The 25,018-nt window shown below is 37.5% G+C and overlaps 1 protein-coding gene across 2 annotated transcripts in view; it reads left to right on the forward strand.

Annotated features, from left to right (window-relative positions):
- Positions 1-2,674: 2,674 nt before the first annotated feature.
- The window catches only part of BNC1 (basonuclin 1), a 178,219-nt gene continuing 155,875 nt past the window's right edge, over positions 2,675-25,018 (forward strand). Inside the window, exon 1 of one of the 2 annotated variants that reach the window (XM_031955671.1) lies at positions 2,675-2,724. In XM_031955671.1, the coding sequence (XP_031811531.1) occupies positions 2,680-2,724 (45 nt within the window). In that variant the 5' untranslated portion in view covers positions 2,675-2,679. Of the gene's footprint in view, positions 2,725-3,900; positions 4,193-25,018 lie in introns of those variants that run through there. The other variant, XM_031955672.1, reaches the window with a different exon arrangement.

Below are 25,018 nucleotides of genomic sequence, written 5' to 3' on the forward strand. Positions count from 1 at the left end.
GTGGTCTACAAGATAGTTTAATAAACGCTAATTTAATATATGTGTGTGTGTGTGTGTATACACACACACACACACACACACACACACACATATATAATGTCTAAATTTCTTATCTGGAGATTATCTATCTATCTAATCTCCAGTTAAAAATCATGGAAGTTTGGTGGAGACAAAGAATGGCCAAGATCATTTTTAATTTAGTTAGAGGGGCTGGCAAATAGTCGCTGTCTAGCAGGCATGAGTTCAAGGCCAGAAAATTTAAACACAGATGAGTAGTCTTAAATCCAACAAGGAGAAATGAAAGTTTGAAGAAGCCCATCAAAATCAGTATCCAAAGACCCTATAAGGGCAAAGATAGTTAGATCATGAATGAAAGTTGTCAAATGCCATATCTGCTGCCCATTGGGTTTGAGGGGGGGAAAGATGAGCGGCATTTAGCATTTCTTTTTGTGTTTAATTGCCAGTTTCTCAAGAGGTAGCTATCTTCAACATTGTAGACAACTAGCCAACTGGGATAACAGTAAGGGGGGGAGAGGGAGGATTCATTATAACGCAATGACTGACAAGCTAAGTCAAAATCCCATGTCTTATGTATCTATAATTTACAACATTCATAACGACCTTGAATAATCAAGCAATAGTTATCTTCTGATTGTTAGACATAGGATTATAATGGACATTCATTTAGAAGATATATGGATACACAAAGATAAATCCTATTAGAATTTAAATTCCTTGAAGGTAGGGATAGTTTCATGTTTTTGCCTTTGTATTTCCAGTGCTAGGCTAAACAACAGCAACAACAAAAATTAAGTTGCACATAGTAGGTTTATGATAAATTTCTGTTGAATGAGAAATTAAGTATTTGAAGCACAGGCATAAACTTGCTATATTTGGAACACTCATCCATAGAATTCTAAAACTGCAAGTTGCCTTGAAAATAATCTAGTTCAGTTTCCTCATCAGTCAATCAATAAGCATTTATTTTGTACTTACTATGTGCTGGGCACTGTTCTAAGTAATGGGGCCAAACACAAAATTGAATTGAATTCTTAATCTTAAGGAACAAATAAGTTTTAAATTTAAGGAAACGGAAGCTGAGAAATTGAAATGATTTACCTAAGGTCATACTACCAATCAAACAGCTGAAACTCTAGACTTTTGAGTCGCAGTTGAGTCATTTCTTTTTCCTTTGAAGTCATATAGCAATTTATGCTTTTGGACCTAAGCATTTGTGACTATCTTATAGTTTTATCTTGTATATATGACTTCTGTTTCCAGGTAAACTGTAAGCCCATTATGGCAATGACTTTTTCCTTTTTTGACCACCTCATAATTAGCAAAATACCCTGCACAAAATAGATTCTCATTAAAAATGTGTTAGTTGATTCAATTTTTAAGTGAAGAAAATGCTAAAGACATAAATCACCCTCAGGCAAACTCATGAAGTATTCTAGGTATTCTCCATTCTCCTTTCTTCAAAAAACTTCATTACCTTAGTTTTCCCCTCATTGCTACTTAGGATCCTATCTATGTTAGTCCCTTGAAATCAAGATTGGTCATTGCCTTCTTTTCCATTGAAATTTACCTTTCCTAGCTTTCATTTTCAAGCCCCTGGGTATTGGTTAAGTAAATCTGACAAACTCATTAATGATAATAGGAAGAAGTGCATTTTTTTTTCCATTGTAGCCTTAAGGATATATGGTGGGAATGTCAGAGAAGTGGAAGATAACTGGAATCAGGTAGACCACCTCTCACAAACAGGGAAGATTAATTAACGTATTCCACCTAATTCTATGCAAATTATTCCACCTATTTTTATGAATATCCAGGAAAAGCTCATGACTTGTAGTAGAAGAGTGAAAGGCAGCTTTATTAATTAGCAAGAGCATTCTTTGGTCTAAGATGCTTAGAAACTTGGGTTCTTAGTCCTATTTCTGCCTCCTATTAGCTGTGTAATCTTAAGTGAAAAAATTCTCATCTCTACAATTGAAGGGCTGGTGTGCAGATTGAATATGAAAACGAATGAAATGATTACATGAAAGTGTTCTGTCACCTGGTAAGGTATTATTCAAATAAAATGAAATATTACTACATACCCAATTAAGTTTTTTTTCCTCAATAGTATTTTATTTTTTTAAATATATGTAAAGATAGTTTTCAAAAATCATTTTTCTAAAACTTTGTATTCCAAATCCCAATTAAGTTTCAAGTTTAATTAGAGGAAAAACTTTTCAGCATTGTGTATTCACAATCGAATGAAAGTCATTTAATAGTTCAATGATCACTAAATTTTTATTGTTTAACTTTCTACATATTTATGTCTTGTCTTCTTTACTAGACGGTAATCTTCTTGAGGACAGGTATTAGGTTTTTATACCTCTTTGTCCTCCCCACCTCCCCTCACAAGGTACACAATGCTTTTCCTGCCATAGACAATAAAGAAAACATGTTCTTTGCTTTGATTTTTTTTTTTCTCGTTTTAACCACTATCATAAGTCACCTGAAATGCTTCAGGGCTTTTTCTCCCTAACTTTTTTCAAGCACCGAAACACATCCAATTAACTTACTTACCCATTATAAACCTAGTGGAATGTTGTGGGAAAATAGTTTCCTATTGGTTCCTAAACCCTTTAACTGCTAGGAAAAGAACAGTCCTGTAAACAGAACACCATATCCATGGCAACAGGCAGCTCCATGCTTACCTTCTCAATCCCTAAAAAGGTAGTTACTACACTTTTCACTCTTCTGATATGAAAATGTTTTCTTTGTTTGTGACAGGGATAATGACTCTCCGGGCAGAGCACTTCCTGGCAATTAATGCCTTAGGTATTAGGTGGAACTTGGAGCTTCTATGTTGCCCCTTGGTCCACAACTCCTCCGGTCAGTCTTTAAGTGACCGGAAATTCTTATTGGTAAATATTACTTAATTGCCTAACGTTCTAGGGTGAGATCGTGCATCTGAAGCAGACACTCATAAAGTCACTTAAAGCCTAAAGTACTGAAAGAAGATATAGTATCAGTTTGTTTTATAAGGTCATTAGTTCCACAACTCTGAGTTCTTCAGGGGACCGCACACTGCTCCAATGGTTACTTAATTTTTTTGCTTTTCTTCTCCGCTTGGAAACGCTGCCGGGTGTAATTACAACACCTTCGAAGAGTCCTCGAGGCTGTGCAAGTCTTTAGAAAGCAGCTGGACACTGGCCCCAGAGCCGGCAACTTTAAAGGAAGGAGGATCTAGGGCGACATTAACACATAGTAAGCTAGGCCAACAGGTTCAGCTGATGAGATAGTGCCTGGGTGCGCCAATCTCCTACCTCAAAGTGGCCGCGCTTACTCTTCCCCTCCCCGAACCTAGCGGTCAGTTTTCCGCTGGGAGCCCTGGGCTCTCTCGGGCCCTAGAGGTGAGAGTGATTTTGAGGAGTCTGGCTCCCAGTGGCTGAAATACCCTCGATAGTCGGAGCTGCCGCTAGTTTGGGGCTGAGAAGGGAGATGTGGGTGTACTCAGATAGCTGTGCAAGAAACCTAGAGCTAGCAAATAATAACTGGCCAGTTGCTACCAATAAAGTTTTTTTTTTTTTTTTTTTTTTAATTCGCCGACCTTCTAAAGAGAAAGGACGCACACATGAAGTCTCTCTTTCAGAGACCTCAATTATCTAGGTTTGGGGGGAAAGGGCACGAGGTACAACCTCAGGCGACCTCATTGAGGTCGTGCTTCTAGACTGCAGCTTCCTGCCCCGTGGCATTTGTCTGCAAACGCCAAGGTCACAGCCCTGGACTTGCCCCAGCTGTGCAGGAGGTATCTCCCTAAACGCACTGGTTTCCTCCGAACTTGTTGTAACTCGGCCCGGGGGACAGGTGGAGGGCCCGGGGCGGGCGGCGGCCCCTAGGGCAGCCTACAAATGAGTCCCAGGTGCGCCGCGAGTTCTGCCCAGCCCGGTCTGGAGGGTGGAGGCGGGCCCCTCCCGTCCGGATGCGGCGCAGCCGGGGACATGCCGCAGGGGGGGGTGACAGTCGGCCAGTCCCACCCTTCCCCGTGCGCACTCGGGCGCGGTCCCATTTAAACTTCTTCCGCCTCAGCCTCAGGCTCCCAGGGAGGAGTCCCAAGAGGAAGATAGCTCCGGGCAGCCGCCGCTGAGTCCAAAACTCGGGCGGAGTGACACCGCCCCTCAGGGCTAGAGAGATGGAGTGGGTAAGTTTAGGTGCTGTGGACGCGCGGCTAGTCTGTCCCGTGCTTTCCAGCTTGGGGGAAGCGAGAGAAGGGGAAGGCGCTACCGTTCCTTCGGCAACCTCGGCCACTTGCCAGGACACCTCCCGGGGCTTAGCTCCGGGTTATCTGGCGCCGGTTGGGATACGCATAAGTGAAAGGAAAGAGGGAATTGAGCGGCCGCTCTGGTCCTGCGCCACAGTTTGGGGGAGGGTATCTGCGGCTGGAGGGTCGGACGCCCCACTCGTCCTGGTGGTGGTGGGTGGATCGCCTGCTGGGTCCAGCTATTTTTCTAGCTGTGACCAAAACGGGGGTGCGGGTAAAAGGGCACTGAGTTTGTAGCGAGCGCGCTACTGGGGACGCTGTAACCCTTGAGCTTCTTAAAACTTCTTGGGCTCCGATATTTGAATTGGATTTTTCGGTTTTCGCCTTAACCCTAGGCGACTGTAACTACTTTCTCACTTCTTGGGAAAACGAGGCCCCTGAAAAAGAAGCAGTTTTGCTTTTTAGTATATTCTTTAGTTCTTTGAAGTAGTAAGTGACTGGAGAGCGAGCGAGCGAGCATCCCTATACTGTTGCTTCCAAGTCCCATGGATAGCTGGCCCAAAGGCAGGCTCTGGTGAATTTCACCCAGACTTCTTGAGTTTTCTGCCTTTGTAAGCATGGGGAGGTGGGGTAAGGGGCGTAGGACGTGCCTAAGAACGAAAGGTCTGTCTGGGGGAGACGGTTAAATTAACTTGACCTCAGGGGGATGTCCTGGTTGCAGTACAGTACGTTTCTGCACCGGGGGGTTTCTCTTTAGCCCTAGCAATCGGCGAGAAACTACCAGACTCACAAGTCTATACTAATAATGCAAATCGTGCATTAAGTGCACTAGACAGGTAGACTAAAACTATGCAAGAAGCTTCTACTAAATTAGAGAACGCATTTTGGAGATGAAATTTTAACTCTATATTTTTTTCCTCAAGTTAATTTTGTTGATTTGGTTTTTACAGTAGTTGTGAGTGCTGCACGGATAACAGGACTCAATTTGCCTCAATAGCTGTCACAATGAGCAACTACAAATGGTCCACATTTTAAAAATAAAGAAATAGGAATAGAAAGACAAGGGGAGGGGCAGACACCATCTCAAATTAGAATTAGAGAGAAGACTCAATATCATTGAAGGCTTCGGTAAACACCACTGCCAAGAAATTTCCTTGATTAATAGTAACTATACACAGATGCTTAGTTTTAGCATATTTTTACTAACGGAGGCTTATTTAAGGAATAAAAGTGGGTATGCTATACGTATCTATGTTTATATACATGTTGGTTGCTGATTCATCAGATTTCCCCTCTCTCTTTTCCCTTAGATTATAAATCTTGACTATAGGTGTTGGCTAATGTTCTCGGTGGTCAATATGATATCTAACCACCCAGGCAATACACGGTAAATATTTAGTGATGCTGATGAACCTGCTTTTTCCTCGTTCTCCACAACATCCTTTTGATGACCGAGATTTTGAAGGATTATGAACAAAATAATCATCCTCCAATTTTTCATCTGAATCACTGCAGTGATCTATCACTGTCCACTGTTCTCTACACATAGTGTATATACACTTCTTCCTTATATCAGCCTTTCAGATTCTTTCTTTCTGCATATACCTCAGGTGCTGCCTCCTGTGCCTAGTCTTCCTAGATACCCTCAGCTGTTTGTGCTCTCTCTTTCCTCAAATTATTCCTACAATATTTTGTCTGATTTTTTTTTTCCTCTTCTGGTAGCAACACTGCCCTAACAACCTAGTGTGCAATTTTTAACTTTTTAGTGTGATTTCTTAATCGCTTTGTATTACTTTTCACATCTGTGAAATGACCTCTGGCCTCCAAAGGTCCCCTCCATGTCTTAATCCATGATCTCATGATCCTTTGACTCCCTTTATTATTTGCCTTGTATTTATTTAGGCACATGTTATATTTCCCTAGTAGAATTTAAACCTTTTGGAGGCAAATATTACTTTATTTTGATTTTTTTTTACCTCTATTGCACAATGCCTTGAAGTTCAGGGAGGTGAGTGAGAGCTGGTCCAGTTATTACCCTGGTTAAGTGAATAGATTTTTAGGGAAACCTCCTCTACAAATGCAAATTGGCTACTTTTTAATAACTTCTGTGACGAATATATAGGGGCACTAAGAGATTTAAATGATTTTTCAGTGGTTCCACTGTTAGAATCCACTTTGAACGCTGGTCTCCTTAACTCAGGTCAGTCTTCTATAGACTTATGTTAGTTGCCTTTTGCCCTTCATACAGTAGGTGTTGAATAAATATTTGTAGAACTTGATTGTTGAATCTCATTAGACAAAATATAATAGTGGCATAAGCCAATACCCTCATTAGTGCCCTTTAAGCAGCTGGCAAGCCAAGATAGTTCTGAGGAGGGAGGGACTCATTTACTGATGACCTCAGGTGCCCAGAAAAAGCCTGTGATTACATGTCTTGTTTTGTTCCTTAGTACTTGGCACATGTACTGTGAAAGAAGAATAATGGTTTTTAAGATGGTTGTACTGTGAAGCTGTGAGCTTTAAAAAGGTGATTGGGTCCTTGGGATTTATTAAAAATGTTCATTGCCCAGTGCTAAAGCAGTCAACAGGTAATCATGGATATCTGTCCCAACTAGATGCTGTGGGATACCCTGGAGGGCCCTGCTTTCTGAGGAGTTTATTGCCTTGTTGGGAAGACAAGACACACGGGGGCATGAAACAACAGCAAACAATCCAAGATAGCATATAATTAAGTATTATAATATGTAGTACCAAAGCAATGGTGTGTATAAGGATTCAGAGAGAAGAAAGTACAGTACTTTAGAAACTGCCATAGAATTTTCTCGAAATTTATGTATAAATTTCCAAGTTAAGGATATAGTTGGCTTGGTAAAAGTCTTAGCAAAAATAGCCATTTGGGGATGGAATAGTTTTGCTTGGCTCTCTAGTTTGTGTGCTACAGTGAAAATGTATAGGCATTTTAGGAGATCATTTGCCCATACAAAATACTTTCTTCAGAGATTTTTGAAACTTGTAAGGACCATGTACATCTTATCCTTGCATCTTACCTAATATTTAGCACAGTGCATTGAATAGAATTAAGTATTTAATAAGTTTAGAGAAGTTACAGATAGGCAGACGAAGGGATGATTGGAGGGCTGTTTTTTCAATAGTAGATACTGACTTCAGGAGCACCATATTCCTCTCACCTTGGAATCAATCAATCATACTATTGCTATTTATTTTGTTACCCTGTATTAATTTTCTACTGGTCTCTCTCTTCTCTCCTACCCAGTGCTTTTCCTTCACCTTTCCTTCCCAATTGGTAATTCAGTGTTGTTTTTACCTTTCCATTATCATGAGAATAGATAATCCCCTTATCCCCTCAAAAAGATTTGGCAGTCTTCTCCCCCCTTCCCCATATGATTCTATTTTTCTAAATACATGCAGAGATAGTTTTCAGCATTTACCTGCAAAACTTTGTTGTATCCAATTTTTCTCCTTCCTGCCCTCCTCCCTCCTGCCCAAGACAGCAAGCAATCCAATGTAGGTTAAACATGTTCAGTTCTTCTAAACATATTTCCATATTCATCATGCTGTGCAAGGAAAATCAGATCAAAAGGGAACAAACCAGGAGAGAAACCAAGCAACAAAACAACAACAAAAGGTGAAAATGATGTGCTTTGATCTACATTCAGTCTCCATAGTTCTCTCTCTGGATGCTGACAGTACTTTCCATCCCAAGTCTTTTAGAATCACCTTGAGTCACGGCATCGTTAAAAAGGTCACGGCATCGTTAAAAAGGTCCAAGTTCGTCACAGTTGATCATCACAATCTTTTTGTTGCTGGGTACAATGTTCCCTTGGTTCCACTCATTTCACTTAGTATCAGCTCATCTAAATTTTTCTAGGCTTTTCTGAAATCAGCCTGCTTATCATTTCTTCCATAACCATATACCACAATTTACCCAACCATTCTCCAATTGATGGGTATCCATTCAGTTTCCAGTTTCTTGCCATTACAAAAAGAGCTGCCACAAACATTCTTGCACATGTTGGGTCCCTTTCCCTTTTTTATAATGCCTTTGTGATACAGATCCAGTAGTAACACTGCTGGATCAAAGGGTATAACACAATTTTATCACCCGTTGGGCGTGGTTCCAAATTGCTCCCCAGAATTGTTGGATTAAGTCACTCCACTGACATACGTATACACACATATTACATATATGTATACACACACATGTGAAATGTGTATATAGGAATCTTAGCTTATATATGTGTGTATATTTCATGTATACATGAGAAATACATGTATATCCACATTTACATACACGTGTGTATTGCCATATTTTTTTAGGGAGATCTTGACTTGTGATGTCATTAGTATTGAGAACTCAAAAAAATGACTGAAAGCTAGAAGTTATCTCTTCTAACCTTGTGATTTTACAAATGAGAAAAACTGAGACCCAGAGTGTAAATACGGGAGACCCAGGGTGTCCCAAATGAATGGCTGAGCTAGTATTTAAACCCAGAGTCTCTGGTTCTAAATCCATTCGTTTTTCCAGTGCAGCAAGGAACTCCTCCTGGAGCAAAGTACCTTATTTACAATTTTAGTGTTACAAGCTTAAGTGACGTTGGCTAAGGGCACACAGTCAGTAGATGTTTGAGGTGGGACTTTACAGGTTTCCTGACTTCCAAGTTGCTTTTCTTAATCTGTTTAAGACTATTTATTCACACACACACACACACACACACACACACACACACACACACACACACTCACTCTCTCTCTCTCTCTCTCTCTGAAAGAAAATTTTAATTCAGTTCTGTGAATAGCCTAGTTCTCTAAGGACCCTGTGCTAATTCAGATGAATAACTTAATCCTATCAAGGAAAATTGGAATCATAAAGGCCATATTACTTCTCTGTTTAGAGCTTAAAGACCTCATTTGTTTCCTAGGCCTTAAGTATGTAGAAAAACTGGCTTATAAATACATTTGGTAGAAACTAAGCTTATGAGAGAATGTAGAAATTTAGACAAAAATTTCAAAAATTCCTTGAGAACAGCATTATTATATTGAACCAATTGCATTGATGATTATTAAACTGAAAGTTAGGAATGAGGATTCTGTTCTTGATTGTGGTCAGCACTTATTTTTCACTGCCAAGAATCTCTTAAATAGAATCCTTTGATCAGAATAAACATCAAGGAGTTTTGAACAATTTTTGAAGACCAAATATATATACATATACATGTATATATATTTAACATTTGTTGAATTATTTTTTTAAAAGCCTAGATAGTTTTTATTTAAGATACAGTAAAACTCAAAGATATAAGCATCATGGAATGGAGTTTATAATTTTTAGTTAAATATTATCCAAGGCAACATGTTAATATAAAATCTTTAATAACAGTGTTGTGAATAGAATCCAATTTTTAACTGTTGAAATTTGGAGAAAGTTGAGGTATATAAAAAAAATTTATATATATACACATATATATACCTTTCTACCTACCAATAGAACTCATTTTTAGGCACTTAAAGAAACACTAATGAATCTCAAACTATTTTCAAGTTATTTTTTGAATGCCAATGATCAGTCCTTATCTGCTAAAGATGCTGTGACATATGCACCTAGAACATAAAATCAACTGCAATAAATTTTAGGGATAAAAGCAATAGACTTTTAGGATTTAATTCTGGAAAGTATTGTAATTCATGACCCAGGACTCCAGAGCACCTTCCAGTTCTGGGTCTGCCATCCATCCAGTTTGTCATAACCTTAAATGTTTATTTTCTTGGACCTCAGTTTCTCCATTTATAAAGTTTGTACTGAATGATATCTAAGGTTTCTTATTTTTCTTATACTCTAATATCCTTTCTCATAATTATTGTGTTAAGTTATACTGAGCTCAGGTAACAAGACCATGCTTGCAGTTAATTACCTTCTCACGCATAGTATATATATCCCTCGATCCACACATAATTTAAGTAAAGGAATTGCTATTCTATCTATGTGTGCAGCAGACCCTGCCCTGGATGCTATGAAGCAAGGGTAGGTCTCCTTTCCCTTCATCCAGAGAAGTGCATGTCTCCCCACCTCTAAACCCAGGGTCTTTGGAAGAGAAATTCCTAAGTCTCTGGATGAGAATCCAGCAGCCCTGAAGCCACATTTCACCAAAACTTCGTTACATTTAGGAGGAAGAGAACCAGAGAGAAGTCCAGGTTCTCATTGTCATCTTGTTTGCCAATTTCGGGTTTTAATGGCCAGGCAAAGGATTCCTTAAAGAAAGGGAGGAAAAGCACTAGCCTTTGTAAACTTTTGTAAACCTTCTATTAAAAGTTTGAGGTTTTTTGTTATTGTTCTTTGTTCTTCATTGAGAAGTTGCTGGAGGGTAGCTTTGGTTATAAACATTTTTTCAGTGGGAGTTGGGAAAGAGTTAATTCTCAGTTTACAAATTATCCCAATTTGAACCCACGTTAACAAGCTTCTACCCTTTCTGACTTTCCACATCCCCTGCACATGGTGGAAAGTAAGAATTTACAACCCACCACCCCTAACACACAAGTACACACACACATATACACGGAGGTTTGTTTTATTCTTGGATCAGAGGCTGATAATGCTGTGGAATTTTTAAACCCCTACAATTGTAATTTCTCTTTTCTGGGAGGTAGGGAATGGAACAGAACTGCTTCCCTAAACTATGATTTTGAAATAAACAGCTTAAACATAGGAAATTTACATCAGAACCGCTGTAGGCTCCACACAAATAAGTTCCCTTAGTTTGTACAATCTATTTAATGCCTCTCTCAATGAACACCTTAAAAATTTTTTAAAACCAGTATACCAAAGTATAGTATATCATCCCTGAATCCCCCCCCTTTGCTTCTTACAAAATAAAAACCAGTTAGTTTACCAAAGACATTTCTTTCCTTGCTACTGACGTTTATTGTGGAACACTGTTTTTAAGGAAAGGCATTAACTTTGTTTAGTTTTTTTTTTTCAGTTGTGCCTGGATCTATGTGATCCCATTTGGGCTTTTCTTGCCCATTTCCTTCTCCAGCCTATTTTACAGATGAATAAACTAAGGCAAACAGGTTTAAGTGACTTGTCCAGGATTACACAATTAGTAAGTGTCTGGAGCTAGATTTGAACTCGAGTAGATGAGATTTCCTGACTTCATGTCCAACACTGCACTATGGTGCCATCTAGCAGCTGATTAACTTTGGTGGGTCCTGACCTCAAGAAACCTACAGTTTAGTAGGTGGAATTCTCTCACCCATCCTGTAAAGTCCATCTCAAAGGGTGTCTCTTTCTGGATGTCTCCTATGTTTTGGTAGGGTTTCCCCCCTAAAACCAACACTTTGTACTATAATTCTTTATACTATAATATGATTACCTGTGGTTGTGAATTATTCCTCCTGTTAGAGTGAAAGAAAGCTTCTTGAAAATCAGGAATAGGTCTTATCTAAAGCTTGTATCTACACACAGTAGGTGTTTAATGTTGTTTTGTATAGAGGTAATGATAGTTTCGTGTTCATTGAAACTCTTTGCTAGTAACCTTTAAGTTGTTTATCTCAAATCATAGTTTAGGGTAGTAGTCCTTTTTATTCCCTATCTCCTAGAAAGAAGAGATTTAAAACTCAATGTTTTTTACCAGAAAAATTAAAGAAAGTACTATTATTAAGAGAAGAAAAAGATTGTCTTTATTTTCTAAAATTTAACAAAGGTAAGCCATTACTTCCTCTTTCTAAGTTAATAAAAAAAAATAAAAATAAACAATAAAAAAATAACAAAATGTCATTCTTTTACTTGAAATTTGAAAATATTTTTATATTAAAATTTACATATTTATAAATTTATTTTCATAAGAAATAATTCTACTTTTTAAAAAACACATATACCTATGGTAGAAGCTTAAAATTTAAAAAAAAATGACATAAAACACACATGAGGTAGAGTAATAGCACTCTTTTTTGCAGAAATTTGCAGAAAAGGTACTGACCTCCATTGGTAAGTGAGCATTTCTTTTACTTTAGAGCTTTGTACAGTCCAGTCATTAAAGACTTATTAAATGCCTGCTCTGTGCCAGGCACAGAATCTTGGGGATATAAAGAAAGTTTAAAAAAAAAAAATTAGGCTCAGTTACCAGGAGCCCAGGGAACTAATGAAGGAGATAACATGCGAAAAAACTATTATAAATTATATGTAAGGATAAATAGGCAATAATCTGAGAGAGATTAAGGAGGGCCCAAAGAGATATCTTGCAGAAAGTGGAATTCTAGAAGCAAACCAATGTAATCACAGCTCCTGTTCTGTGTGTTGTCTTTAATGATACAAACAAAACTTTCCCAAAGAGAGAGTGAGATTCAGTCCATAGGGCATTGATTGAATTGACCAAGCATTTATTACAAGCCAAGCATTAAGGATAAAGAGACAGTGTTGAATAATCCTTGCCCTCAAAGAGCAACTTTTTAATGTGGAAATACATGTAAGAAAGATAAGTAAACCTACCATCATTTGAGGAGGGAGAAAGCATGAAAAATCAGTTATCTGGAAATGGCTTCACTGTGGGAGCCTTAAAGGAATCCATATTTTAAGAGGCAGAGGTGAGGAGGGAGGACACTGGAGAGTTTGGAGAGGAAGTAAGTGATTCATCCTAAGTCTGAAGCTATTTTCTATTTGTGAGTTTTTCAGTCTTAATCTTTAGTAGTCTTGAAATATTATACTTTCCAAAAAATGCAGTTATTTCATTTTGGAGGGAAGACTTGGGGATTTATATGGAAAGAGTATAATTGCACCTAAGCCATTATAGTACTGATATTCTTGGCAGAGGGGAATGGAAAGTGGAATTCTGTAACAACTTATTCTTTGTGTTCCCTCTGCTTGAATGATAGTACAAGTAAGTGGTTTCTCTTTAACTAGAAGGGTCAGATAGAAGGATGGGTTTGGAGACTTCCAGAAGTCATCCATTTCCATCCCTCCATCCCTCCATTTCACAATATCATTCTACACAGAGAATAGATGCACAGTCACACCCAGAGAATGCACAGGGATATAAGGTACAGCTGGCAAACTGCCATGAGGACTGAGGATATTTGAGGGGGTGCTTCTTTCCTCCCCCCCCCTTTTCATTAAATCAGTATCAAAAATATATATAGTATGTGATCCATCCATTACCTTCTACTATTAAAGGTTTATGGAGAAGAGCAAGAAACTGTGAGTTCAACTGTTAACCCCTTTCTCCCTATTAGTTTTTTTAAAATGCAGTTCATTTTGGTGCTTATTCCCATATCAATGCATCAGTTATAAGGATTAAAAAAAACCTAGCAGATAAACAGAATTGGCAGGTCTGCATTTTTCCCTTCCTTACTTTAATTTAAGAACATTTCTTCTGCTTTCCCCTCCCCACAGTTTTTTTTTTTTTTCCTCTCCTATGAATCAAGACTGGCATTCAAGTTAATGTTATATAGCACTTGTTCACTTAGAAAAGGCGCAAGTGAAAATTCCTAGAGTTAACCAAATGCCATTGTCATGGCTGATAATGACACTTTTGTTGTTTGTGATACAAATTTTAATATCCTTAAACCATAATGATATTTACTTTCAAGTGCCAAATATATGAAAAGTAGCATTTTCTAGTTTTTCCTTTTCCAATTTTTCCTGAATCACACCACTCTGGGTTCTCCCTTTAAGGAGAGGAAATCTTTTTTGGACCTGATTTTGTTGCTGAGCCAGGTATTAGGACTAGTTCGAGCATAAAAATGGCTGAATTGTACATGATAGACCACACACATGGCTGTCTTTTGACTCTTCTTTGTACTTTTAAGGCAAAGCAAGAAACAACATAATGCAGGTGGGTGCTTAGTAATTCTCAAGTAAAAATAACAGGGAAGCTGGTCAGGAACATTACCTATGGCCTTAGGTATCTATATAACAATAACAAAGGGAACTTGAAACTATAAAGCACAAAGGTGAATATGATCTGATCTGTATTAACAGGAGGTGTAGAGAATATAAGATGATGCTTTGTCTATTGTTTAATTTTAAAAAGCATTTAATTGTAGAGGGAACCTGGCTGAAGGATTCTATTATTATCTCTCATGCATTTATTCAAATCATGTACGATTCTTTGAGAGGAGCAACCACAGAGATAATTTTGTTTAATGATCCTTTAGTTATCAATATTAAGGGAGGCATAAAACGGGGGAAGTGCAGGTATTCACCATTGTTATAAAGATGAAGGTAGAGTTTATGTAGAGTCCGGGAAGAAGAAGGGTACACAATAGATCCTTGGGATCCCCAGATGATTCTGTTGGGAGATGACAATGTACTGATTACAGTAAGCCTCAGAAATTTATGGGGTTATTTGCTGATCTGATTTCTCTTGAAAAAAGCAATCGATCCAGGAGAAATTGTTCAGGAGTGAATATTGTTAAAATTATGACATGCAATAGGAAGGGCAAACCGCTCATTGAATTGTCATCTATTTGCAATAGGGGCTCCTGATAGATAAATAACAGGACGAAAGTACAACTATTGCACTCTTTCTTTGATTCAATCTGTTTAAATTAAAAAAATTAAAAGTACAGAATAAGGAAGACCTACTTTCATGTGGAGAAAGATCTGAGGATTTTAGCTGACCATGAGCTAAATATAAGCCAATGGTACCTCCCACCTCATATCTCTTCATTTGAATCCTAATTGATCTTTATAATTTTACCTATAGTTTTAATTTTTTACTGTGTACTTGGAGTTTCCATTTCCATTGTTGTAATTACTATATGCATTATTTTCTTAGTTCTTGCTTATTTCCCTCTCATTTCCAGTATCTCCTATAATTTTTCCATGCTTCTACATAATCATTATATTAATTTCTTATAGCACTATTTTTCTGTACCATCATTTGTATAGTCATTCCCAAATGATGGCATCTACTTAATTTCTAATTCTTGGTCTTTTTTTTTTTTTTTTCTTCCAGTCGTATCTGACTCTTTGTGACTTCATTTGGGGTTTTCTTGGCTAAGATAGTTCCTTTTCCAGCTCATTTTACAAATGAGAAAGCTAATTCAGACAGGGTTAAATGACTTGTCCAGAGTCACACAGTTAGTATTGGAGGCCAATTTTGAAGATAAATCTTTCTGATTCCAGGCCCGACATTCTTTCTACCCAATACACTATTTGACTACCCCTTCTAATTCTTGGCTATCACACAAATGGCTACTATAAATATTTTGGAATATATAGGAACTTTTTAAAAAATCACTGGCTTCCATAGATTAAAATAAATCCAGTAATGGAGTCTCTGGTTTATAAAGTATGGACATTTTAATGGACATTTAATTTGCATAATTCTAAATTGCTTTCCAAAATGATCCATTTTTCCAATAATGCCATTTACATGTGAAGCTCCACCAACAATGTATTGGTGTGCTTTCATATATACATATATGTATATATATCATATATATATATATATATATGACATTATTTTTACTTATATATATGTCCACATTTAAATGTCTCTTACCAATCTTTCATTTCTTACTCTTTTGCTGTTGCTGTCCTTGCCTGTTGTGTTTTTTCATTCTTCTTGCATTTCTGTTTTTCTTGGGTGTTTGAGAGTAAAATAAACCCCCCAGTTTCTTTTTTCTCTCTAAAACTTTCAAACTCTAAAGAACATCTATCTTTTTTCCTGTATGGTTAAGCTTATAATTACAGAATAAGTTGCCTTGAGGTGCATCCTAAGCTCAAGTATTCTTTGGGACACATTATTCCATTCCTTCCTCCTTTTTCTAGTGGGGATAGAATAGTCTTATGTACTTCACTTTGTATTTGAAGGTCTTTTTTCCTGGTGGCTTGAAGAACTCCTTGTTACTGAATTGCATTGTTAAATTTAACCACATTCTCTGTGACTTTGCGACCTCGAACTTTTTTTCTGGAGGTCATTTGTGAATTTTTTTTCAATCGGAATTTTTATTTTCTTTTAGAAGTTCTGGATGGTTTTCTTCTATTTTCTTCATTGTTCTATGAAGGTTTTTTGCCCTGTCAAGTTCTTCTGGGAAAGTTATGATCCCTTAGGTTATTTCTATGTATCTATTCTTAAAAATTCATATGTTTTGGTCACATAGTGAATATATATTCTTTTAATATTCTTGTTTTTTACTTCTCTTCTTATAGGTTGTCCTTCACTTCCATGTATTTGCATTCCTCAATCTATTGTCCTCTCTTTTATTTCCTGGGTGAGGCTTGCCATTGCAAATTCAAGCTTTTCTATTCTATTTATTTATTTTTTCTGGACATAAACATACTCTAATAATTCTCATTTCTCTTTTAAATCACCCAGGAACATTGTGGTTTTATGTTCTAAAATTCCACAGGGTCCTCTGTTTTGTCAGGTGTTGGATCATTTCCCTTTATTTTGAAAATATTTATTCATTAGTCCTATATTCAGTTACTAGATCTGAAGGCTGTATTTCAGTCTGTTGTAACTGTTTTTCCTATTGATTTATCTGTTTATGATCAAAGTCTTTGAGTCTTCTTTCTGAAATCTTTGGTACTTAATCTCCCTCTTAATTTCCTTATCATTGACTTCCTTCCTTTTGATTTTGATTTTCTTGGGAACTGGATCTCAAAATGCTTCAGCCTCTTCCACATTGGGCAATTCAAGTTTGACCAGCTTAAGCCTCTGTTCCAGCTGACTTTGGATGGCTTAGTATTATTCTCAACTAGATACTGTGTTCTGTCCCTCAGGCTTACAAAAAGGTGACTGGAATAAAGAGAAGTGTGTTTTGATGAAAGCCTGTGTTGAATCCTTTGGTCTACTAGTGAAGTCTCCCTATCACTAGTGTGGAAGATAATGAATGTTTATTGAGTGAATTCAGGGTTAGTGAAGATCAGTTCTTGAGTATTTATTACCTTCTTTTAGATTCTGGTTGTCCTAGATTGTAGAGACAGCAGAAGTTGTTTTATCTTGGCACATTATTTCTGTTTAGAGAGGTTTGAGAGATTGTGAGGGTGAGAGAAAATATCTAGACCACTATGTTGATGCTCACACGACCCAGAAGTCTCCAGTCTTAGTTTTAATTTAAATCATTCCATTGAACTATTTATTATCCCATCTGAAGGATTGTGTTTAATCCAGGAAACAACATTTTATAAAGGTAATTAGTATGATGAGGAAAGCATCCTACATAGAAGTAAAAAGAAAAAGGGAGAATAAATCCAAAAAAAAGAAAAGTCTTGATAACTCTGGTCAAATATTTGACCATATCAATTGTAGAAGAAGAAGAGTAGACTTCTGGGTTACTCCAGAAGACAGGAGTAGTACTAGTAAATGCAAAGGAAGCAGTATATTCAATATAAGGAAATCTATCCTGTTTCCCAAATAAAAGCCTACTTTGGGAAGGGCAGAAGGTTGTCAATCATCTGATCAATACTCCATGAATTTATAAAAATGACAATGATATATAGAATTGTTAGACTCTTATGATAATTTCTATATTTTCTTATTTCTCTCAGGTCTGCCTAAGTCTTCCTTATTTTTCCCCACTTGTAGAATTCCAAGGGGATTATGTAAGAGGATGACTACCTTCTTGACAAGAGGTATTCTCTCTCTCCCTCTTCTCTCCCTCTTCTCTCCCTCTTCTCTCCCTCTTCTCTCCCTCTCTTCTCTCCCTCTTCTCTCCCTCTTCTCTCCCTCTTCTCTCCCTCTTCTCTCCCTCTTCTCTCCCTCTTCTCTCCCTCTCTTCTCTCCCTCTTCTCTCCCTCTCTTCTCTCCCTCTCTTCTCTCTTCTCTATGATGTGACAGTCTATGATGGGTTCTTTGCAAAATAGATGCCAAGGTTATCTTTTCCCCCCCTCCAATAAGTATAATTACATTTTCCCTTGGAATGTTTTCCAAAACTTAACGTGAGTATCTGCATATATTGCTCCAGCTAGATAGGGTTAGTCATCAAAAAATTGAGCTGATTATCTGCAGAATGTGTTGCTTTAATTAAAGTCAAACCCCCCAGATATGAAGTTTGAATTACACTGAATCATGTTTCCTTGATTCAACAAACATGCCTAGTATAAATGTTCACCAGTGACAACCATAATCAATATAAATATGTGTTGATGTCCTTTAATAAGTGTGAACAATATTCCAACTTACACCCTGCTTCTTATTTGTGCAATATACTAAGCACTTCCCTCCTTCCACCCTGTCCCTTCAATCAAAGTTTCCATTCCTGAAGATCTCAGTTAGCTTTCAGGCAATCTGATTATCTAATTGAAGTCATTTACTGTAAGGTATGAATGACTAATAGCTTAATTTTCCCAGAGGATATTTGCATTTAAAAAGCAGGGCTTATTAACCAAAATGAATCTCTCTTTGGCATAATTTTGTGGGAGGAGCTGCTGCTTCTTTGGTGTCTAGGGGAAGGAAGGAAAGTCAAAGAGGACTGAGGGCACCTCCCTTTACCCAGCTTCCTGTCCCACCAAGGAAACTAGTTATGTTGCACGGACTAATTTTGTTGCTTTCATATTTTCTTTGCTTGCAAGATGCATTGGTGCCCAATTGCCCACCAGTTAGAATATCTCCACACAGCTTCACTTAGACCTGTACAATTAAATTGCAAACATCTCCTGGAAATCTACCCAAGAGTTAGTTTCTTGTGAGTTACTGGAGGCTTTCTCATGTAGAATTAGGCAATTCTTGTATGGGTTAGGTACAAAAGAGGCTGAAGAAGGAAGATTTTTGTCCTGGAATTAGACAAGTTGCCTCAATATCAAAGCTCTACCAACTTTCCCTGATCTACCATTTCAGGATTATGAGAATATCAAAAATTGGGACAAAGGCTTTGGGGCTCCCCTTCTTTTCGGACCCATTTTCTTTAAAATATCTATTCATAAGGAGAACATTAGATGAAAGAAGTTTTATGAGGTAGGAATTACTTATGTCTAGATTTTGAATTAAACTTCATTAGAAACAGCTTCCTGTCTGATTTCTGCAAGATGGGAAAGAAGAAGGATGGTCCTCCATATGGTTTTGAAATTAAGGAAACACTTCTTTTCATTTTCCCATCTTCCAATAATTGCTTTTCATTGCCCCTTGTCCAGAAGTCCTGTGAAGGTAGTTTGGAAAATGTGGTGGCCTTTACAGGTGTTCTTCCAGACAAGTAAGAACAGCCAGACCCTTGAACATTTGGCTTCTGGTGTCAGAGACTGAAGAGAAAATCTTTAAAATTCAGCCTACTTTTGGAGAGTCAGGACTTCTTTCAAGTAAGAACCATATTACCCAATTAAACCAACAGATAAAAGTAGAGTATTAGAACTGAATAGAGTTTAAGAGATACTTATAATCTAACTCTCTCATTTTATAGATAGCCCATGTTTGAGCCAACTTGGGTTTGAACAGTTTCCTTTTCTTTGTATTTGACCCCCTTTTTTCCCCATCATTTCCCAAAAATGACCCATCATTTTCCCTACCCCAAGGCTCTAAAGGAATGGGAAATGTGTTTCATGTATCCTCAGAAGATTAGCTTAAAATGAGACATTCAAGGGTCATGTAGCATCTAGTAATTGGACATTTAAAAACAAAATTGGAAGATTGTTCTCACACCAGAAAGAGCCTTATAAAGGGAAAACAAACTAGATATAACATGGAGAGTGAGCTTTTCAGCCTGAGTTCCTGGGATCCTGTGCTAATGGGGCAAGATATAATAATGGTAGACATCAGAGAGAATAACTAGAGATTGTTAGATTTCAGGGTTCATCTGGGTGATGAATCAGGAAAGTGGCTGCTGTCTCTCCAGGAGCTGGAATGAGGTTTACACCCAGCTTGTAATAAGACTTCCATTACCTCTTTTTATGACTTAGATATTGTGAGGAGGGATGCTTGAAAACTCTTTTCAGCAAAACTGTCTGAGTGCATCTATTCCCTTGGTGGAAGGTGAAGTTGAAAACTTGGGTTTTAGTGACAGCAGTTGCAACCACTAGGGAGTGGAGATCTTAGAACTTTATCAGAGCTGTTCAACACTACTTAGTAGTTTTAATGTTATATCTTTTATTTTCTACTCCATTCAGCAAATGTATGCTAATTCATGATGCAAATGTGTAGTCTTTACAGATAATGCTCAATTGAGGAGATGGGAATATTATACTAGGAATAAATTATCATAACCTTTGCATTTTCAAGACTAGACTAAATGAGATGGGACAGACCCTCAATCAAGTCAATAAAATGGAAGTTGGAAAGAGGGCAATCTCAATGAGTCCATTTATTTGTACTCATGTTTGAAGCATTGGAGGGGAGCTAGAGCAGCTTGTGCTTGGAATGCCATCTGCTGATTTATGTAGAGATTACACATTGAAGAGCTATTCCAGCCCCATTTCTGGGAGGCATATGAACACACTACCTTCCCCTACTCCTAATCTGTCTTGCCACTCTTAGTGCCTGTGCAAAGTAGCTGCTATTGTGGAACAAATGTTTGTGCTTGCATACGAGAAAAGGAAGCAAATCCAGAGAGAAAGTAGTTTTCTCAGGATCACAAGGCCAGTATTTGGCCAGAACTTTGTCTCCCTGATCCCAGCCCTGTGTTTTTTCTACTTTGTCACACTGTTATGTTCATTAAAAAAAAAATTATTTTTGGGGGGGTTAAAAAAAAAAAACCTTAACATTTTCATTAAAATTGTTATGTGTGATTAAATGACTTTTGAGAAGTACTTTAGTGTAATGAATACGAGGACCAACCTTGGAATGGGAAACCCAAGTTCAAGCTCAACCATTTGATACTGTGGTAGGTAGCTATGAGCAAGCTGAGAAACATTTCAGTGACCCAAGAAACTCTGAGACTATAAGTTTCAGATGAGTTGTTATGTCAGTGGAGAGAGTTCTCTATGCCAGAGAAATCCCCACATAGAGGAAATCATAAGTCTGGACAAAAAAGGGGGGAAAAATCCATGACATATTTTGTGTTTATATTTTTAAATAATTTATTTTAATATTTTAAGAACCCATAATTATGTCTATTGGTTATTTCTTTTACCAATATAGATTGTAACCTTTCTGTGTCTTAGATGATCTTCACAAACTGTTATGGCTAAAGAATTCTTCCCTCTTTTAATTAACTTGGTGACAAGTCTCACTAAGCTGGTGCCCAAGACATAGAGAATCTGTCACCCTGCCTGAATGCAAAGCTGTTCTATTTTGGTGGGACCTACCAGGATTTATGCTCATCTGGCATAATCTAAAGAAATAGTGCTCTATATATGCCCTTACATCCCCCCCCTCTTTCTTTTTCTCTCTTTCCCCTTCCCTCTTCTTTTTCTTTGACATTTCTCTCACCCCTACTCCCTACCCCACCCCCACCCCCCACCCCAAGTACCAAGCACATTGGGATATTAAAGGCTATTTAAAAAAAACCTTAATTCTCCAAGGATCTACAAAGTCATTGCAAGTAATTTCTTAGTCTAATGTAAATGCATTCACAATTTAATATTTCATAAATCATTGATTTAGAGCTGGGAGGACAGCTTACTACTATAATTGAGAAATTTGTCACTTCAGTAAAGAGACTCTTCAAATTTAACTAGGCTGGTCCTCATTAAACAAACATAAAATTCTCCACTGGACTTGACTTGTACTTAAAACCTCTATAACCTTAAAACAAAACAAAACAAAACAAATAACAACCCTTGATTCTGATGTTTCTGCTAGCTGTTTTCCTATATCTCTCTTTCCTTTCTTGGCTAAATTCCTTGAGAAAGCCATCTACACTTACTGTCTCTGTTTTCTCCTCTCACATGATTCCAAACTGCAATCTGACTTGTGACTTCCATCATTTAATGAAAACTACTCTGTCCTAATCACTAATGATCTCATAATTGCCAAATCTAATAATCTTTTCTTAATCCTCATCCTTGCTCTTGTTGTAAGCCTTTCATGCCATCAGTTATCCTCCTTTCTATATAGGTTTTCATGTCACTGATCTCTTAATTTTTTTTTTTTTTAAGCTCCTGGTTTTCTTTGCTGGATCTTTAGCTAGGTCACACCCACTGAAAGTGGGTGTCAAGTTATCAGCAAACATTTATTAGACTCTTATGTTCCATGAGCTAAGCACCTGGGGATATGAAGAAAGGCAAAAATAGTTCCTGCTTTCTAGGAACTCCCATTCTAATGGAGTAGGGTGGAAGAGAGAGTCATAAACAAGTATATAAGACATATACAGGGCAAATTAGTAGCAGGGGAAAGACAGAGGCTGGCAGTAGGATTTTAGCTGAGATTTGAAGGAAGCCAAAAGACAAGAGATGAGGAAGGAGAACATTCCAAACATGCTGCAGTCAGCACAGAATCAGGAGATGGGGTGTTGAGTGTCATTGGATTGGTGGATTGTGAAGGGGAGTAAATAAGAAGTCTGGAAAAGGGGGGAAGGAGCAGGTTGCAAAGAAAATTAAAAATTCCCCTTTATCCCCTATACCATCTTTCATTTCATGATCTTAGCTTCCATGGGTTCAGTTATCTATAAAGAAGATCGACATCTACATGTCCAGCCTTAACTTTTCCAGTAAGATTTTTGTGACATCTCAAACTGGATAGTGCACAAGCATCTCAAACTTGTTGTGGCTAAAACAGAACTCATTATCTTTAGTCAAACCCCTCTTCCCAAATTCCCTTTTGCCCTTATTCCACATAGATAATCTGTTGCTGTTTTGTCATTCCTACTTTGAGCATCTAGTGTGTGTATATCTATATATCTTTATATATCTCCCCTTCTCTTTACACAGCTCCCCTTACTCATATAGTTCCCAACCAGTTATAGATCTTTACCAAGAAACAGCTGGAATATTTCTCAATAGCCTAATTAGTCTCCCTGCTTCAAGTCTCTTCCCATTCAAATTCATTCTCTACACAGCTGTCAAAGTAAATTTTGTAAAGAGCATGTTTGGCCATTTCAGTCTCCTACCTACCTCCCCCAACAAATTCTAGGGATTCTCTGTTACCTCTGGAATCAGATATAAAAATCTTCTGTTGTGTATTTAAAATCTTTCATTACCTGGTCTCTTCCTAATTTTCCATTCTTCTTATACTTTATTCCCCTTTAGACGCCAATCTGGTGAAATTTGCCTGTCTCCCAATTGGATAGATAACTGCAATAACTTTGCCTCACGCTTAGAATGTTCTCTCTCTTTCACGTCTGTCTTCTCTGGCTTCCTTGATTGCCTCCAAGATTCTCTCAAATATTGCTTTCTGCAGAAAGCACTTTCCCCCTTCCCCAGCCTCTCCCCACCACTCCCAGTACCCTTCTCTTTAAGGCTGTCTTCCATTTTCTATCTTGTATGTTTAGATACTTGCATGGCGTCTTTTCAGTATATAAGCTCCTTACATATTAATATGTAAGGGAGCCTTGATTATTCTTAAGATATCATGTTTTTTGCATTTCTTTTCACCCCCACGGCTTAGCAAAGACCCTAGCACAAAGCAGATGCTTGGTAAATATTAATTGATTGGTAGGGTCTGCTACAACTTTAATTTCCCTGGCATAACCTTTTGAAAACTAAGGATCATTGCTACATATTGAGCCTCAGAGTGTGGGACTGGAGTCAAAGTTTCTGTGGATTCCGTTTGTTAAATTTTGGTGAGATGTCCCAGAGCTTTACTTTTTAATAGTCTTAATGCTCCCATTTACAGAGTTTTTTTGTTTTTGTTTTTTTTTTTTTTTTTGTTGTTGTTGTTGTTTTTAATCAGGCACTGAGGAACACAAGATAATTGAAAGAATGGAGGGATTGCAACCAGGAGAAATCTGTGTGAATCTTTCCTTTCATACTTAAACTAGCTATGGGATTTGGCCAAGATGCAAGATCCTGTGAAAAGTTATAGATTTAAAGCTGGAAGGGAAATTAGAGGTTATCTTGTCTACCCCCTTCTTTTTGCAGACAAAGGAAACCGAATCCCAAATGGATGAAGTGACTTGCCCAATATCACACAGGAAGCAAGAGTGAAATTCAGGTTCTTTCCACCTTCCCTGAGATTCCTGTTCCTTTATCTGTAAAACAGGGATAATAACCCAAGCTCTTGGGGCTGAAAAATCCTCATAAATTTTTTTGGTTCTCCCTTCCTACTGGAGAAGAAGTCTGAATTTTTTATTTTTCTTTTATGAGGTATTTATGATGCCTTTATATCAAGTTTGGGTAAGATATTTGGTCATAGGCTGTGTCATCTTCTGCACTTTTGGCTTTGTCTCTTCCACAAAACTTCCCCAAAATTCTATTAAATTTCTTATGCTGATCCTTGATATATGAAACTGAGATGGGGAAGGTTGAGATGTGAAAGGGATAATTGTACTTAACACTTAACTGCCTTACCAAGCTATTGTGAAGATAATGCCTGTAGAAGCTTAGACTTTAGGAAATGTGAATTGTTACTCATTGTTGTTATTGGTTACATAGTATTATATTATATATAATTATACATATAATATATGTTTTATATATTGATGTTATTCAGAAATATCTTCTATGTAACCTGAGGTTTGTCTTGACCGCATTTTAATTTGAAGTGTGATTCCATTTATTTTGTTTCTTGGTTAGGGGAGCAATTTAATTAAACTTTTTGTTATTGTTGCTAAGATAGGATAGTTTCCATGGTTCTCTTTTGATAGGTTGTCATTCATGGTTAGAGAATCTGCCAGGAGGAAGCTCAAAAAAAAATCTTCTCCTTTCATATTACAGATGGAGAAACTAAGGCCCAGGGAGGTGACTCCCTTAATTTTTAGAGCTATTTTGTGGTAGAGCTA

The sequence above is a fragment of the Sarcophilus harrisii genome, chromosome 2 (assembly GCF_902635505.1).
Source record: "Sarcophilus harrisii chromosome 2, mSarHar1.11, whole genome shotgun sequence".
Lineage (NCBI taxonomy): Eukaryota > Metazoa > Chordata > Mammalia > Dasyuromorphia > Dasyuridae > Sarcophilus > Sarcophilus harrisii.